The sequence below is a fragment of the Cannabis sativa genome, chromosome X, assembly GCF_029168945.1.
Source record: "Cannabis sativa cultivar Pink pepper isolate KNU-18-1 chromosome X, ASM2916894v1, whole genome shotgun sequence".
Taxonomy (NCBI): domain Eukaryota; kingdom Viridiplantae; phylum Streptophyta; class Magnoliopsida; order Rosales; family Cannabaceae; genus Cannabis; species Cannabis sativa.
In genome coordinates this window covers 7,278,815-7,298,441 of record NC_083610.1, presented here as the reverse complement: position 1 = coordinate 7,298,441, position 19,627 = coordinate 7,278,815, and the positions used below count along the sequence as shown (strand labels likewise).

The 19,627-nt window shown below is 33.7% G+C and overlaps 1 protein-coding gene across 1 annotated transcript; it reads left to right on the top strand.

Moving 5' to 3' along the window:
- The first annotated feature begins 617 nt into the window (after window positions 1-617).
- On the top strand, window positions 618-5,850 carry LOC115703156 (beta-glucuronosyltransferase GlcAT14A). Its single transcript, XM_030630659.2, has 5 exons — window positions 618-1,131; window positions 2,418-2,939; window positions 4,457-4,532; window positions 4,648-4,763; window positions 4,880-5,850. The coding sequence occupies exons 2-5, from the start codon at window positions 2,456-2,458 to the stop codon at window positions 5,392-5,394; spliced, it is 1,191 nt and encodes a 396-aa protein (XP_030486519.2). The 5' UTR covers window positions 618-1,131; window positions 2,418-2,455; the 3' UTR covers window positions 5,395-5,850.
- The last annotated feature ends 13,777 nt before the right edge of the window (window positions 5,851-19,627 follow it).

Here is a 19,627-nt window from a genome sequence, read left to right as displayed (position 1 = left end):
GGATTTGGGGTTCAAGGATGTCCCTAGAAACCTAAACCCTAGCCATGATGCACCTAGATAGACTACATGTCAACCTGGGCGCCCATTAGGGCTTCTTGGTGCCCGGGTGCCATTTCTCGTAAACTTATCTTCAAAGTTTGAAATTTGGTTGGAGAATTTCTTTCATGTATCTTAGTATAATTGCTAAGCAGATTGCCCATAAGAAGTTTTTGGGAACCAAAATTGATGCGAGATGGCACGCATGATGTCAACCTGGGCGTCTAGCACTGATACTGGTCCCAGATTAAGCAATGGGATGTCCACATGACATCCTCAACTTCATGATTGATCGATTTAGGGTCATGGCAACCTGTTTGTTAAATGATAGTACTAAGAAACGACTTTGGTGGATCTTGGTGCTTACTTGGGAGCTCTTAGTGTGCTGGTAAAACTATCCTATCCTGAGATGCAGACCTCTAGTGTTGTTTCATTCGTGCCACATGTCAAAAATAGTGTCCAAGTTATTAAGCCAATTTTTTAAATAAACATGTAGAATATTGATTAAAAATTTGAAGCAAACAACATTAAATTTTAAAATGACAAAAAAACTGTTTTTTTTTTTAATTCTTACTCCTGAAAACATAATTCTAAAAACTAAAGTGAAAAAAACATTGCCGAACACCCTCCTAGTCCTAGTTTCCAATGTTTACCAATAATTTTTATTTTTCACTAGACTAACCAAGATAGTTTTTCTTCATTTATTTATTTTGCTTTCTTATAATTTTTTTTCCTCCATTCCATACAGTATTCAATTTTAATTTTAGCAACCCTAAAACTCATTTCCCTTTCCCATTTTACTCACAGCCGCGATCCTCCTATTATCTCTCTCTCGTTCCCCCGATCCGATCACTCGCTCAAGCTCCGATTCCGACTGTCTTCCTCAGGCCCTCCGCCCCCGGCTCCGACCGCCTCCTTTAATTCCCCCGGCCGTACGAATCCCACAGTTCCCTTACCCCATCCCTGTTCTCTCGGCCTCCAAGTCTAACTCACAGGCACGAACAAACAACCACTCACGGTCATACCCACACACCGTAGACTACGATCTCTACCCTCCCTTTGTCAAACTCTCTCAGCTTCTATGTGGTGATTGAGGTTAGTCATGCTAAATTGATTTTTCCTAATTATATATATATATTTTGCATCTGGATCTGGTTCCATTTTTTTATCTGTTTCTTTTTTGTTGGATTTTTGATTTCTTATTTGCTAACATTAACAAAAATTGACAACCAAAAACTGATAATTGTGACATCTTGAAATTATCTACTGATTGAGTCGTATGCTACTATTCTTCAAATTCAAAGAACAATATTTTTTTGTTGGTTGGATTATTTATTTGATTGTTGAGAATTAATGGAAAAGTATAAGTTTCGCTCTTTGTTGTTATCTTTGTCGTAGAAAGTTGTGTTCTTAATTCTTTGGTTTACTGCTACTTTGATCTGTGGGCTTTTGTTCTTTCATGAACTATGTCTGAATCTGAGTTTGTATTGTTATGTTGATATTAGGGATCTGTTTCTTTGTTGTTCTTAGTGTATGGTTTTTTTTTTTTTGGATGTATGCATCTGAATTTCATGTCTGAATCTGTTCTCTAAATTTATGAGACACATTTTATGTAATAGTTTCATTTTTCTTCTTGTACCGAAGTCAAAACAGATTCAGAAGTATTTTATATTTTTAATATTTGATTTGTAAAGCTTTTATAATTTTGTATTTTTTTATTAAGGTCTTATCACTTAAGAGTGTTATATTTTTCCTTTTTTTTTTTTGATAAATGTAACATTTATCCAATTACCAAAATCCTATCATCCGGTGAAGACTTGGTAGCTACTAGGTGTAAAAATTCCATAAATCACTCACACATGAGCAATGTGGAACAAACACACAAGTTTTTTTTTTTTGTTTTTTGATAGATTTAATCACACCAAATTAGCATTTATTTATCCAATTATCAAAATACTACAAGGTGAAACATAAATGGAATTTTCACTTCCTACCGAAAGAGTTTATACTATTCTTTTTTGAGTTAATTTACATTTTAAAATTTGGAGGTCCAAGGCTTAAATTACAAGTTTCAAATGAATTACAAAGGAGGTCCAAAGCCTCCAACTCAACAATTATTATTATTATTATTTTCTGGAAAGTGCCTCTATTATTTTTAAAATTATGATATAATAATTGAACTTGCAATTCTAATGTTGTTATTTTGAAGTTTTAATGATAATTAAATTGAGGGACCAACACCCCACTAAAAGGTAATATTTTAATTTTAAAAAGTGATAAAAATGAATTTTATTTCATTTAATAGTGTCCTCTTGGTTTCCATGGTTTTCTTTATTACATGCTCTTGTCAACTGACTAAGCCTTTTTTTCTTCATTTCCAGGAATCTATATTTGGACTCAATTTTATAGCTCACCAATTATGGGAGCTGAGAGAAAATGGCTTTTGACCCTTTTCTCTGCTGCATTTCTTTCACTCATTATATTGTTGTTCTCTTCAATTTCGGCCTTTAGCTTCTCGAAACCCTTTCCATCGATTGTTCAAGTCGGGTCTCACTATCCGCCAGCATTTGCTTACTATATATGGGGTGGACGAGGCGACTGTGACCGGATCTTCAGGCTATTACTTGCAGTTTATCACCCGCGTAATCGGTACCTTTTGCATCTGACGGTGGAGGTATCGGAGGAAGAGAGACGGAGGCTGTCTGGGCTGGTTAAGTCGGTGGCGTCAATTCGGGCCTTTGGAAATGTGGATGTATTGGGGAAACCTGAACGGCTTACTTACATGGGGTCTACGAATATCGCCACCACTTTGCGTGCAGCGGCTATATTGTTGAGGCTTGATAGTGGTTGGAATTGGTTTATTACTTTAACTGCGATGGATTACCCGCTTCTCACACAGGATGGTATGCCAATTTGGTAAACTTCTTTGTTTTGTGTCTTTTATTAGTGAATACTTTTAGCATGTTGAATTATTGAGGTCTTTGATTTTGTAGAAAAGGATAGTGATTTTTGGGATGAGATGTGTTAGATGAGGAAAGAGGCTTTAATGAATTGGTAAAAATGATATGAGCATGTTTGGTATTGTTTTCTGTTTTTTGTTTTAAAAAATTATTTTTAGAAATGAGAACAAAAAATAGTTTTTGAAGTTTTTAAAACACTAGTCATGTTTGGTTAGTGATTTTTAAAAACAATATTGACCAAAGGTGAATTGGTTTTTAGAACAGAAAACAGCATTTTGTTGTTTTCAAAATTCTTGTTTTTTGTAACTTTGTTTTCTGAAAACTGTTTTTAAAAAATAAGGCCAAACAAGCCAAATTGTTTTTAAAAACAATTTTCTGTTTTTAAAAACAAAAAACAGTTTTTTAGTTATGATGCCAAACATGCACTATATTTTTCTTTTAAGAAAATGAATATGAAGATGTGCCCAAATTCCTAGTTAAGTTTTGATGAGGAGAAACTATGAGATCGATCAATTGACTCATACAATGACAGTCATTATCATGAACAATCAGTGTCTTATAATTGCAAAATCTTGAAGGTTCTTTGGAAATGAGCGTAAGTTACTACTAGATTGATTTTGTATTTGGAATGAACAATACAAAATGCCAAAAAAAAAGTAATACAAAATGCTCTTGATGTAATTGGTTAGGGGATGCTAAATCTTGGATTATTGGTTTTCAGTGCTTGCCTTTGTTTCTGAAATACTGCTTTGGCAATACCAATACTTTTTCATGTGTAGATATAATACGTTCCATAATTGTTTAGAAAAGCTGATTTGACTTGATGCCCCTCTCAATTTCTTAAAGATTTATTTTGCATGGCAGTGTGAATGAGTTCAGTGAAGTTAAATTCTGTTTAACTCTTAACTCATTATTACTATTTCTGATTACACAAGGATCATTCTCTCTTAGCATGGATTAAACTTGATGAGGGTTGTTTGGTGATTGATATCACACTGTCTCATGTTAGTCATTTTGACATTGACATTCTAAACATCTTATTTCTGTTGGCCACTCTCTCATAAGACAGAAACCATTTTAGGATGAAAATTGGTTAGTAGGATAAAACACTATTGGTTAAGAGCTTTCAGTTTTAGGTAATAGAGTTGGTTTAATATTTTTTTTATTACTTTCAGTTTGAGTATTGTTTGAAGGAATATTTTCTAGGTTGATTTAATTACTTTTGTTTTCTTGAATGTGGGTTTACTGTCTTCAGTTGGCACTTGGCATTATTATCTTTGTTCTTCTGCTGTTTTATTCTTGAAACGCCAAATGCACATTCACACTCCCATGCGCACAAGCAACGGGCATTGGTACGACACATTAGTAGGATGTGGGAGAATGCTAATTTTTATTATAGTTTATATCTTGCTGTGTGTTTGGAGGCTTTTTCCTCACAAGTTTTTTTTTTGGTGCCTCAGATCTTTCTCATGTCTTCTCATCTGTCAGAAGAGATCTCAATTTCATCGATCACACTAGCGACCTTGGATGGAAAGAGTATGCGAACCCTTCCACTTGGTTTTGCTTCGGGTTTTCTAGCAAACAAGACTTTTGTATATGGCTATTTTTATGGCACATAGATTAAATCCAGATGATTAACTCTTCAACGCAGGTTGCAAAGGTTTCAACCAATTGTAGTTGATCCAGCGATCTACCTAGCTAGGAGGAGCCAAATTTTTCATGCTACAGAAAAACGAAAAACACCAGATGCTTTTAAAGCATTTACAGGTAAGTCTCTGCAATATTCTCTATTATACACAACTGTTACCAACACAAAATTCATGTTTGTTGTTTTCAGTATTTTTCAACTGGGATTGCTAGTCTGTGACATTTGTAATCTGCAGGTTCCCCATGGGTCACCCTTAGTCGATCATTTCTCGAATTTTGTATACTTGGTTGGGATAACTTGCCACGAACCATGCTGATGTATTTTACCAATGTAATTTTGTCCCAAGAAGGCTATTTCCATTCCGTCATATGCAACTCTCCCGAGTTCAAGAACACTACAGTGAACAATGATTTGAGATATATGATCTGGGACAGTCCGCCTAGGATGGAACCTCATTTTCTCAATGTTTCAGATTTTGATCAAATGGTTCAAAGTGGAGCTGCTTTTGCAAGACAATTCGCGAAAGATGATCCTGTGCTGAATTTAATTGATGAAAAGATTCTGAAGCGTGGTCTCAATCGACCTTCCCCAGGTGCATGGTGCTCTGGCCGGAGAAGTTGGTGGATGGATCCCTGCTCTCAATGGGGTGATGTCAATATTATGAAGCCTGGCCCTCAAGCAAAAAAGTTCGAAGAGTCCATCACTAACCTTCTTGATGACTGGACCTCACAGTCAAATCAATGCAAATGAAGATGATTGTTGTAGTCGACTAAGATCTTCTAGGACTTGTTCAGAAGAATGCAATTGGTTTCCAATTCATTCTTTGGCCTCTGTAAGCTCAAATTTTGTGGGAGTTCCTCATGCCAGAGCTTAGTGAATGTGTATCACAGGGGTTGAAACGAAGGGGGCATATGGAGTTTTATGATTTTCGGCTGTATGTAGATGAGAGGGCAAGTATTTCATTGTTGAGCCATCCCACGACCTCTGTGCTTCCATTCCCATTTCGTTGTATGTTCTGCATAACTTTGGATTATGTTAATAGTGGTCGAATGCTAGTGTATTTATTTAGATAGTTCATTCTTTGATTTCTGAGGTTCTTAGTTAGAACTCTTTAACAATTTCTTTCTAACTCTTTAAATTCACTATTTTATTTACAATTTTTTATCAAGTTCATTTTTACAAGTCAAGTCACTTTGATTTTACAAATCCTTTTGTTTTTTCTTCTAGATCCACTCTGCCACTCACGAAGTTTTTTTTTTGGTAAACAATAAACTTTATATATAAAAAAAAGGGTTTATGATGGAAACAAAAGGGTCCCAATTCCCTTAAAAGAAATAACCAAAGCATCCAATTAGCAATATCATGAGGCGCTCTATTAAAAATTTAAAATCTCGGGATCTAACATAGTCTCTAAATAAGTGGAATATACACAAAATATGGTTTTTTTTTTTTTTTATCTTACAAAATGTTGAAACTTTCTTTTGTTATTGAAATTTGTCAATAAAATAGGAGAGATAGTCTCATAGTTACACTAATTAAAATTTGTCAATAAAAATCAAGTCATGGAGAAGCTTCATTGATTTGGGAGTAGGTCAAGATCGAGAGATATGCGAAGGTCTACCTCGCCTTAGTTCAGCTTCCAAGACACGGAAGCCTTATTACCGGTCACAGGCTGCCCAAGCGATACCTGGACAGGTACTTTAATGGCCTATCGTGGACAGGTACTCACAACCTTATTACCACTTCAATTTGTTCTTAAAGTCGACCAATTGGATCTTCTCGTGACATACATATTAAGGACATGGTAGTTCAATTGAGTGGGAGCGCTGATCATAGATATGGAATCTATAGCTTCCATAGGTATTTAGAAGTGAAACGATGATTTTCTTCGAGCTTAGCTGAATAGAGATAATCGATTGAGGCCTCATTTCAGTAATTATATTAGTATACTAAAGTATCATTTATAGGTTGCTAAGTTATTTAAGGATAAAATACATTGAAGGGTAGAACAGTAAATTTGTCCCTATTCAGTGTAGGTCATCTATAGAGGATCTGTGACAGTCAGTAGTCCCGTGATCCGTAAGGGGAAATACCGGGTAAGCTGTGCAATCCCACATCGCCTGGGGAAGGTCAAGTGGGATGATTATGAGACTGTGTAGGTATGGGACTACACAGTTGAAGAGAGCTTAAATGGATTGATTGGTACTACCTATGTCAACAAGGTGCATCTTGTTTTTCGGTAGCCCATCTCGAAGGAACTCCACAGTTAAGCGTGCTTGGCCTGGAGCAATTTCAAGGATGGGTGACCTCCTGGGAAGTTTTCCCAGGATGCGTGTGAGTGAGGACAAAGCACGCTGAAAACACTCGTGTTGATCTGTAGGGTCAGTCATCAATCCAGAAAGCAGCCAGAGTAGCGTACTCGTGTATAAGAGCCATTATTCTGTGGGTGTAAGGACCCAATGGAGGCTTGAAGCGGGGACGTTACAAATGGTATCAGAGCCTTGACCCAGCCGGAAGTGTGGTCGACGAGGACGTCGGACCCCGTAAGGGGGTGATTGTGACGATCGGTAGTCCCGTGATCCGTAAGGGGAAATACCGGGTAAGCTGTGCAATCCCACATCGCCTGGGGAAGGTCAAGTGGGATGATTCTGAGACTGTGTAGGTATGGGACTACACAGTTGAAGAGAGCTTAAATGGATTGATTGGTACTACCTATGTCAACAAGGTGCATCTTGTTTTTCGGTAGCCCATCTCGAAGGAACTCCACAGTTAAGCGTGCTTGGCCTGGAGCAATTTCAAGGATGGGTGACCTCCTGGGAAGTTTTCCCAGGATGCGTGTGAGTGAGGACAAAGCACGCTGAAAACACTCGTGTTGATCCGTAGGGTCGATCATCAATCCGAAGCGACGAGTAGCGTACTCGTGTATAAGAGCCATTATTCTGTGGGTGTAAGGACCCAATGGAGGCTTGAAGCGGGGACGTTACAAATGGTATCAGAGCCTTGACCCAGCCGGAAGTGTGGTCGACGAGGACGTCGGACCCCGTAAGGGGGGGTGATTGTGACAGTCAGTAGTCCCGTGATCCGTAAGGGGAAATACCGGGTAAGCTGTGCAATCCCACATCGCCTGGGGAAGGTCAAGTGGGATGATTATGAGACTGTGTAGGTATGGGACTACACAGTTGAAGAGAGCTTAAATGGATTGATTGGTACTACCTATGTCAACAAGGTGCATCTTGTTTTTCGGTAGCCCATCTCGAAAGAACTCCATAGTTAAGCGTGCTTGGCTTGGAGTAATTTCAAGGATGGGTGACCTCCTGGGAAGTTTTCCCAGGATGTGTGTGAGTGAGGACAAAGCACACTGAAAACACTCGTGTTGGTCTGTAGGGTCAGTCATTAGTCCATGAAGCAGCCAGAGTGATGAACTCGTGTATAAGAGCCAATAGTCCGTGGGTGTAAGGGCCCAATGGAGGCTTGAAGCGGGGACGTTACAAATGGTATCAGAGCCTTGACCCAGCCGGAAGTGTGGTCGACGAGGACGTCGGACCCCGTAAGGGGGGGTGATTGTGACGGTCCCCGGTAGTCCGCAGTGATCCGTAAGGGGAAATACCGGGTAAGCTGTGCAATCCCACATCGCCTGGGGAAGGTCAAGTGGGATGATTATGAGACTGTGTAGGTATGGGACTACACAGTTGAAGAGAGCTTAAATGGATTGATTGGTACTACCTATGTCAACAAGGTGCATCTTGTTTTTCGGTAGCCCATCTCGAAGGAACTCCACAGTTAAGCGTGCTTGACCTGGGAGCAATTTAAGGATGGGTGACCTCCTGGGAAGTTTTCCCAGGATGCGTGTGAGTGAGGACAAAGCACGCTGAAAACACTCGTGTTGATCTGTAGGGTCAGTCATCAATCCAGAAAGCAGCCAGAGTAGCGTACTCGTGTATAAGAGCCATTATTCTGTGGGTGTAAGGACCCAATGGAGGCTTGAAGCGGGGACGTTACAGGATCTTTGACTATTAAAATTGTAATAATGGATAATCATAACGTGTCTATATCGTGGTATATGTAGAGTGTTCTATATAACTGAGAGTGCTATTCAATTCCAAATCTATAGTGTCGCAAGGCGAAATTATAAGTTAGGGAATTTACTTAGTGAATTCCAGTTCTACTTATTGAAAGCTCTGTTATATAGGCCCATGGTCAGTTGAGATAATACTGCTAGCAGACTCAGTCAATTGATTTTATTTAATCAATTATAATTCTAAAATTTGACTATGTCTTATTTATAAATTTTCACTAAGCAAGGGCTTAATTGTGAAGAAAATAGGTTTTAGGGTCAATTCATTAATTAAGAAACTTTGTATGGTCTAATTAATAAATTACATAAATGACAAATTTATTTAGTAATTAATTATAATTATTAAATAAATAATTTTGGCATTTATAAGATTGAATTGGAAAATATAATATTATTGAAAAAAAGAATAAGTAGTTGAAATAAAGTGACATATTTTTGCTCGGAGGTTTTCTACTAGGTCAAAGAGTTGGCTGAACTATGCCACGTGTAAGGGCCACGCCATCTGTGCAAACTTTAGGATAACAAGCTTAGTTTTAATTCTTGCAGATTTTTTTTTGATGAATCAGCCATGAAATTCATGACTCCAAATCACTTTTGTACAAGCTAAGAGCACCTTACAAAGAGGCCTCAATTCTAACTATTTACAATGTATTTTAACTAGATAATTACTTACAATGATCCAAACAAAATAATGTCTTTTTTGCTGTATTTTTTATGGCATTACACATGAAATTCTAGTTCTCACTATTTCTTGAGTTTGTTGCACTAATCTACACGGGTTTGCTACTTCAGCTTCCAGAATTTTCCATTTCTATTCGACCAGATCATGTAAACGAGGGCTGGAATGGCAACAGAGTATACATCTTTCTTGAACCTACTTGTTTTTCATCTCTCTATCCATCTTAGAATGCCTTGCAAGGAAGAAGTTGCTGCCTTCCAACCAACCCATTCCTTAATCGCGAGAAAGTGCATTCAAAGAACAAGTGTTGAGTTGTTTCAGCAACTGAACAACAGTACACAATTCACATCATCAGTAATTTTGAACTTGTGGAGCCTCTCCCTTATTTTTAGCTTGTCTAACATTGCTATCCAATTCAAAAAACTATGCTTTGGAACATTTAATCGACCCCATATTTCCTTACTTAAATAACAGTTCCCTTGAACTTGATTTAGTAATTTATAGCCTACTGCAATGTTATATGAAACTAGTGAGAATTATATAGAATCTATTAATACCTTGACTCTCTCATTGATTTTTACAATTATTATGGATTTTTACTTAGTTACACTTTTATTTATAAAATCCTTTGATTAACAAATATTAGCATAGTGATGAGAAACCACGTAACGTACCATATATATTAGGGAGTTACAAGTGGCTTCGTTGGTCATTGTGAAACTTATTTTAACTTTGGCTGCAATCCAAGGGTAGCCTTTACATCAACTAGATGTAAATAATGTATTTCTCTATGGAGATTTACATGACGAAGTGTATATGACTATCCCTAATGATACAAATCAATGTTGTATGCAAACTATGAAAATGTATTTATGGTCTCTAATCTTTTAGAAAATGGTGTGAAAAATTCTCAATTGTTTTAATTGAGGAAGGCTTAGTTCTGCTACTAATCACTCACTGTTTATGAGACAACAATTTTATCATCTATTGATTTATGTAAATGATGTTATTTTGAAAAGTAATAATTTGAAAGAGTTATAAGCTCTAAAGATAAGGTTAGAGATTTTATAATAATAGAAGAAAATCAAGATATTACAACTCTATTACAATATAATACAATGATCAACAAAAAGATTAAATAAATGTTACAACACATAATATATAATATATATACACTATATATATTATATATAAGAAAGGTAGAAGAGATGAAAAGATTATCTAATATTATATAACAGTACATATATATAATATGAAGAAATATATATATACTCACTCACAACTTTGAGTGTAGATTAGTGGGAATCACCATGACTTAAACAAGGTATTACACCTTTGTTCGAAAGCTTATTTCCCCTATCTCTCTCATAGAAATAGTTTTGGGAATTATCAAGCCTTTTAGGGTTTTCTAGCAAATTGCTTTCTTGATAGAAAACTTGATCATCAAAATGAGCACCTTAGACCTCTTTATATAGTGTTTAGGATATCACCATTTGAAATTCAAACTCATAACCCCCATAGATGTTATGGACTCAAATGTAACTCCTATACACACCATAACTCCTATAGCATTAAGAATTTCAAATTAAGATATGTAACATCTTTTTACACTCTTAATGTTGGTGATAATGGTGGAGGTTACTCATAGTAACAAGTAACTCCCCAAATGTTACAAAAAGATGACAACTAATATACATTGTCATATATTACATATTATTAGTTTATTACACATATTTATCCTATATATTATATTATTATAAATAATATAACAGATAATATTGAATAACAAGTTAAAACTGCAAGGCTTGGGCAAACTAAAGTATTCTTCTGGATTAAAAGTTTCTAGATGTGACAAAGGGATCGTTTTATCTCAAAGACCATATGAAATTCAAACTATTGAAGATTTAGGGTATCTTGGGTGTAAACTAATGAATACTCCTATGGAAACAAATCACTCGATCAAGATGGCGAAGACAACTTCCAGACCCAACCTTGTAAAGAAGAATATTTTGTAAACACCAATATTTGACTATAACCAGGATAGATCTATCCTATTCAGTCAATTTTTAGTTAACGCATGAAACTAGCACTGAGAATCTTACAGTGTGTCGAAGCTTTTCCAGGACAAGGAATTTTCATGTCACCTAAGTCCAAGATTAGATTAGATGCCTATACTGATTCTAACTGTGTAGTTTGACCTGATAGTAGAAGATCTTCAACATGGTTTATCATCTTACTTGGGTAATCAATCTATCTCCTAGAAAAATAAGAAATAACATATTGTTTCTAGATCTTCTGTTAAGGTAGAATTCACAGCTATGGTCCACATGGTTTGGATTCACTCTGTTCTCACTACAAAATTTTTTACTTTTAGTCAAAACAAATTTTGTGGCTAAATGTAAAAAAGTTGTAACTAATTATAAATCATCATTTATATGTTGTGGATAAAAAGTCTGTGGAAAAAGGCACTAGTCGCAAATATTACAATTTGTTATGACTAAATGTATTTTTAGTCACAATACTTGTTGGGACTAAAACTAAATTACTGACAAATTGTATCTAAATACAATATTTTAGCCATAAATAATCTTTTTTGTGGTCAAAAGTCACATTTAGTCACAGAAAAATTACGTTGAGACTAAAATATTATCACTAAAAATAACTATTTTTTGTAGTGGCTTGAAGAATTCAAAGTCAAACATGAAGATCCTGCAATTTTGCATTGTGTTAACAAAGCTGCTCAACGCATAAAAACAAATGTAGATGACTAAGCATATTGAAATACACTGCCACTTAGTAAGAGAGAACGTGCAAAAAAAGATCAAATAAACCAACAATGTATAAAGCAATGAACAAGTTACAGATATTCTAACAAAGCTTCTATTTTCAAATCAGTTCAAGCTTCTCAAAGGCAAGATGTAATTGGAGACATATACATTTCATTTTGAGGAGAGTGTTAGAAATTAGAATTTGTTACACTATGAAATAGTGTAGGAGTTTATTAGTAATTTGCTAAGGGTGTGAATCACTATAAATATGTAATTGTATAGCTATTATGGGATATAGAATGAGTAAATAGAACTTTGGTTCAATTGGAGTTTGGTACTGACTCGAAGAGTGCATTTTAGGAGATTTGATAATAGTCCTCTTCGAGACAGGACAAATCTCCTAAAATGCACTCTTCGAGTCAGTGCCAAACTCCAATTGAACCAAAGTTCTATTTACTCAATTCATATCCCATAATAGCTATACAATTACATATTTATAGTGATTCGCACCCTTAGCAAATTACTAATATACCCTACATTATTTCATAGTGTAACACTTTCCCACCCTTCAAAATCACCTTGTCCTCAAGGTGGTAAAATTAAAAATCAAAATACAATAAGTAAGCACAAAATATAAGAGATAAAAACTAATTTCAGCCCAAAATGTTTTTAGCCCAATAGATTATAGCTCTCTTAACCCATTTGTGTACTAGGCCCAAATCAATAGTAAAGCCTAAGATACTTGATATGTCGTCTTCAATCTTGCAGCCACTTTTTTTTTTTGAAGCCATGAACAGCTAGTAAGATCTCCCTCAGTTCTTCTTCCATAGTCTTCAATCTTTGACCACGATTCTTCTTAGTAATAACTAGGTTGATATATATATATATGTATGTATATATTTCAGAAAATCAATAAACATATAGACGTCATGGACTCTCTTCCAACTTATTTTCTGCGATCCGGCGTGCCCACTCGTCCCTTCGCCCGGCAGTGACCACACTCCTCCGATGAACTTCTGCTATCCGGCGCGACCACGATTCCCATCTCCCATCTGTGCTCTGATCTAGAACACGCCCAATTTCCTCCACCAATCGAAGGTGTCGTGGTCGGTGTACCCCTATTGCAGCGGTATTCAGTGCCATCTCCGTCTTCTTCGGCGTTGGAGTTCTTCGAGCTGCCTTCATTGATGTAGATCGAGAATCCACAACATCCGATGAAGCCACGCCGATCTTCTCCTTCGGTGTTCTTCAAGCTGCCATCTTCGTCATAGATCGAACCGACATTGATTGCGATCTACTTAGATCGGATCCAGCTGAAATGTCACTACCGATAAGATCGAGAGCCTTCTCCTATGGTGCCTGAGCCGAGGGAGCCATAGATGTCTCTGTTGATGAGCAATATTGCTCAATTCTAACATCTAATTCCTCCATGAGATGCACTTTAAATGCCTTCAATTGAGCATCGAAGAATCGATCAATACGACGATCCAACTCCATCAACATCTTCGCAAGCTCTGTTTTCTTCATGGCTAAGAGTTCTTACAGTGAATCTTTCACTGTAATTGCTCTCAATGAAAGCACCAATTTTTTGATAATAGTCCTCTTCGAGACAGGACAAATCTCCTAAAATGCACTCTTCGAGTCAGTGCCAAACTCCAATTGAACCAAAGTTCTATTTACTCAATTCATATCCCATAATAGCTATACAATTACATATTTATAGTGATTCACACCCTTAGCAAATTACTAATAAACCCCTACACTATTTCATAGTGTAACAGAATTGAGTTAGAATTTTGTCAATTTGTTAAGGGTGTAGTTGGTTTTGTTAGTTAGTTGCCGAGTGAGCTAATTTAGCAATCAGTAGTTACGGAGTGAGCTGATTTAGTAATCCGTAAGTTACTGAACAATTTCTTGAGCTAAATAAGCTCTACAAATACTCTCCCCTTTGTAATAGCTGAATCCAATCACTAACATACATTTTTCGTACTTTTTCATTCTCTACAATTAAAATCAAAGCCCTGAATTATCATCTATATTTTTCTCATCAAGATATTTTATTCCTCTAAAATGTGGACAATAACATTAACACTCATTTGAAACATGACAAGTAAATTGGTTTTCCCATTATACAAAAATTTAACCCTTTATTTTTTTATGGCATATTTTTCTTATGTATTTGGCATAAAGAATTTTAACAATGTTTACATTTTTGTGGTTTTATTAATGCCATATATTTTATTTTCTCATATTTTAGTTTTTTTTTTTTTTTTTATGTAAGTTTTCAGCTCAGGGCTCTTGATTCCCCTCTCATGTTTCTTGTACGTCTCTCTTCAAGTTGTCGTGAAATTCTGTAGGCGCTGTTGATTTGGGTTCGTCGAAACCATACTCTGAGGACTACTAGCAAAAGGGAAGATGTATATAGGATCTCATTTCTCTTCTCAATACGGATCTGGAAGGCCCTCACAAGCTCTTCATGGTTCAGCCTCGTATGTGCCCCAATAGCATGTTGCATTGCAGGCCAAGCTTAATGAAGCTCTGTGCCTGGCTAACTCACTCGAAGAACATCAAGATGGCTACTTCCACACTGATTTTTTCACAACAAAATACCTTCACATATTGTCGTTCAATACCCATCTGCCTGGCTAACTCAACGATTCAAGGCTCACATAAATGAAGACTTTGGGGCTCCTCACCTAATGAAAACTAAAGTGGAGGTGCTGGTTCAACCTATAGTAGTAGCAATCTCAGTTATGGTGGGAGGAATATCGGTTTTGTTGGGTCTGGAAATTTAGGCTTTGGGAAAAATGTAAATATAGCAGCAACATCATCATATACCACAAATGGTTGTTATGATGGCACTTATACAAACATATATGATGGTGGTTCAATTTATGGGAATGCCACATGGAGATCCTCACAATTAGAGCTAGAAGGATCTGTCTCATTTGGATTTGGACTTGGAAATGGATCTTCAGATATCATGAATAAAAATTCTGGTTATATCGGGGGTTATGGTGCTACCAATAGATAATCTGTAAGAGGTAACATTATCTTCTTTCTCTTCTTATTTCTGAATTCAAATCTCATCTTCATGTAAAAGCTTTTATTATATATGTCATGTTCCCATATTATTAGCATTAGAAACTTGATTGAAGTAGAATTTCAAACTCAGGTTTATGACATTTATAATGTCACGAGAGTAAAACTGGTTTCTCCTCTGTGCATGTACTATTGCATGTTATTGCAACTTAACATTATTTATTCCTACAGATCACTTCAATTGTTTTGAAACATTGTTTGGTGCTACGCAATCAGCTGCAATTTATAACATAAAAACCAAAACCAACCTTATACAAGCACATAAACACTTAGAACATTTAAGGAACTAGTTTTTAATTTAGATATTTTGGGAAACAATTTTTGATTTAGTTAATTTAAGGAACTAATTTTTATTTATTTATTTTATTTAACTTGTTTTTACATGTAAGTTTTTATCTTGACTGCTTTACGGGACTAATTTTTTTGTCTCAAATTTTTAACTAGTTAATAAATATAACCACCGATTTCTTTATCTTATATTTTGAGTTATTATGTGTTATTTATTTTTATTTATTTTGTTATGGAACCAGTTCAATTTAGATTTATGCCTTAGTATTTTATAATCTTTTTTTTATAATCGGTTTATGAGGTATTATGTGTTATTCGTTTTTAGTCAATTTGTCCTGAAACTAGTTTAGCTTTTAATTTATGTTTCAGTGTTTTAAGAATTGATATTCTCTTTGTTTTTTTTAATTATAACTGGTTTGAGTTATTCTTGTTATTTGTTTGTATTCATTATGTTATAGAATTAGAACCGATTCTATTTTAATTATAACTGGTTTAAGTTATTCTATATTATTTATTTTATTCATTATTTAACAGAATTAGTTCTATTTTAATTATACTTGGTTTGAGTTATTGCGTGTTACTTACTTTTATTCATTATGTTATGTAACCGATTCTATTTTAATTTTGGAAATTTTTCATTAATATACCTCAATTGGAAAATAATCACATAAATCACCACTTCATTTAAATCATACCAATACGTCTATTAATACCCATATACAAAAATTAATATATACCCACACTCTTTTACTTCTCTTTTACATGTGTATCACATTTTATTTTTTTTTTAATTGTCTAGCCATCAATTATTTTAGTTTTTTTATTCTTTTAAAATAGGAATTTCTAATACTACCATTATATTTTTTTGTCCGCCCCACTTTTGACTTTTTCTCTTATTTTTTTTAGTTTTTATTTTTATTCTTCTTTCTTTCATTTATTTGTGTCATCAACTTTAAGTTTTTTTATCATACTTTTGACAAAAATTATAGTTGCATCATAATTATTTAGGATTAAGAACAGTACCATTACAATTTAATTTTTAATGTGGTCCAAATGTGTGGAAAACATATAATTTTCACTGTTATCAGATATTTAAAATAAAAAGTCACACTATAGTTTATCTTATATTTTGTTAACAAAATAAATATATTAAAATTTAGTAAATGTTATTAAAATAAAAATAGTAATAAGATACTGGTTTTATTTTAATAAATTTTATTTTGGGATAATATAATGTTGTCAATCAAGGTACGTTTAAGTTATTTTATTTTTTAGTTATATAATGTTGTTGATCAAGATACATGTAAGTTACTTTTTATTTTTTTATTTTCATAGCAACTTTTACGTTATCTTGGAACATACTGAACAACAATAAATTACAAAAAATTACTAAATAGCTTATTAGCAAAATATGTATAAATTTTTGTAATATACATAATTTTTTTTATGTTACGTATGATATCATTTGCTTTCTTTATAATTTTTTTTAGAATTTATTGAAATAAACCTATAAAATACGCTTATATAAAATACATGCCATATGACAACTTTTAGATATGAAATAACAAACATTTCTAGTAACTTATAAAAATAGTTGACATATTGAATTTTATTGGTTATTTTTTTTTTAGTTAATAAAATATAAAATGGACAATAAAGTTACTTTTAATTTCGAATATTTATTCGGTAATAGTGAAAAATTCTCTCTTTTCACATATCAAAATGATCATCTCGAAAGATAGATCATACTGGTACTAATTTTGAGCTCAAAGGACTAGTGGTGTAGTTAGAATTATTTTTTAATTGTTTCTTTGTAAGTTTTTTTAGAATACAATTTATTTAATTACCAAAAAAAAAAAAAAAGAATACAATTTATTTATTACTTTTATTTATTGAATAACAAAATATTTTTATTAATCCATGAAATGTGGTTGGTATACTCTATTTTTTTTTTGTATTTTTAATGTAACTCATAGATATTATTTGATTTCGTTACAAGTTATTTTATGAACTACTAAAATTATTATATAAAATAAAATTATTTAGAATATATTTTGTAAAATTTAATGGTAAATAAAAAAATACTTTTTAATAACTAATAAAGTTTTTTTTTTTTTTGAAAACCAAACCTATAAAATTGATTGATATATTAAATTTTGTGTAAGTTCAAAAATTAATTACTTAACTAAATATAAAAGAAAATAATTTTTACTTTTGATTTTAGTCATTCTTCGGTGATGGTTGAAAAATATATGCTTCCCACACTTAAAAATGATCATTTAAAGTGTAAATCACAATTGTATAACTCTTGATACCAAATAATTACTAGTTAAGACAAAAATATTTCTTAAAGATTAAAAAATAAAGATAAATATAAGTAACTTTTAATATTTAAATTATATTATATGGGTAGAAAAAGAGAAAAGAGGAAGATATCTCATGCATGGATTTTTTTGTTTGAAAAGAGATTTTGATTCAACTCTTTTTAATTAATGAACCATATAAAAAGACCTGTATATAAGAAATCAGCACTTGGGAGAAGAAATTAGTATACACTGGACCAAATAAATTCACAAACTTTTGATAATAAAATAATCATCGTTATATTTATAATAAATTTTAAATCTACGTTCACAAAGGTAATTTTCTCTTTAATTTATATATGCGACATCTAATTTTGATAACTTTTCCGACGACAACACAACTTCGTTGGCTTTTTCAATGAATTTTTCTATAACTTTGACTTTTCCATTTACAATAACTTTTTCGGTAACTTTTTCAGCACACGTGACTTTACAAGCGACTTCTTCAGTACCGGTGACTTTTTCAGTGATACTTATTATTAGAAGTTTTATCAAATTTATCAATTGTTTTTTTTTTCTATATTTCAAATTTTAATTAGTTTTTTAATCTTATATATTTTTACATTATTTATTTATATCATATAAAAATAAACAATATTAAATTTTTCTATAATTATGAGAAAATCCCATATATAATATATCAGAATAGAACAAAGATTTTTTTAAGTATATAATGTACTATTGTTTTGCCCATTATTATTATACTGAAAATTACAGTTTTGTAAAAATCTCAATTTTTTTTTTGTGGAGAAAGAAAAAATTATAGTTATTTTTTTTAAAACTGAGACTACTATTAATTATAGATTTACCTCAGATTTCTATACTTATTTACATTAATTATTGTACAAGTTATGTTATGATGTTAAAATTTTAATAATATATTTTTTTTTTGTTTTGTATTGTTAAAGTTTTATTTATTTATTTTTTTTAAAAAAATTCATCATCTTTATTAATTGCAATAAATATAGTTATTACATTATTAAAATATGGAGTAACATCACTACTTTTGATAACACGATCAGCAACTAAATAGGATGCTCGAGCTAAGAAACGAGCAACACTATTTGCCAAACGTCTAATAAAATTGACATAAACCTCTCGCAAGTCATTTAACAACATCTTACAATCAGAAATAATACTCCCAAAGTATGAAACCATAGGAGTAGAGCTACGTAACACTTGCACAACAGTAAGACTATCAGTTTCAATGACAACCTTCCTCCAATCTTTCTGTTTAACCCAACTCAGTGCCTCCTTAACACCCAAAGCTTCTACTATTTCGGGTTGCAACACCCCTGACCGACAGCAGGTAAAAGCTTCCACCAATGCGCCAGTTTCATCCCTAATCACCCCTGCAAAGCTATAAGTTGCAGTTCCTGAAAAAATGGCAGCATCTACATTAATCTTCAAGGTGTTTTCAGCTGGTTTGGCCCAAATTTCAGCACCATCGACATCAGAAAGGAATGCAACCATAGGATTAAATGTTGAATCTTGAGCCTGAGTCCAATCTGCGAGTAAAGCTTGAGCTAAGTGAGCAACACTTGCAACAGTAAGGGGCTTATCAGACCATACTAGCTCATTTCGATGTTTCCAAATTGCCTAACATGTCATTGCGATCAACCTCCTTTTCTCCCCATCCGCCTGCTGTAGAACCGTAGCAAACCAGTTGGCAAAAGAGCAATCCACCAAGCAATGGTAGATGGTTTCG

What these genes read in the sequence shown, in the direction of transcription:
- LOC115703156 (XM_030630659.2), top strand. Translation starts at nt 2,456, where the DNA reads ATGGGAGCTGAGAGAAAATGGCTTTTGACCCTTTTCTCTGCTGCATTT. An exon ending in CCCGCTTCTCACACAGGATG is followed by an intron (nt 2,940 to 4,456) that starts GTATGCCAATTT and finishes TTGGTGCCTCAG; the next exon opens with ATCTTTCTCATGTCTTCTCA. An exon ending in TGCTTTTAAAGCATTTACAG is followed by an intron (nt 4,764 to 4,879) that starts GTAAGTCTCTGC and finishes TGTAATCTGCAG; the next exon opens with GTTCCCCATGGGTCACCCTT.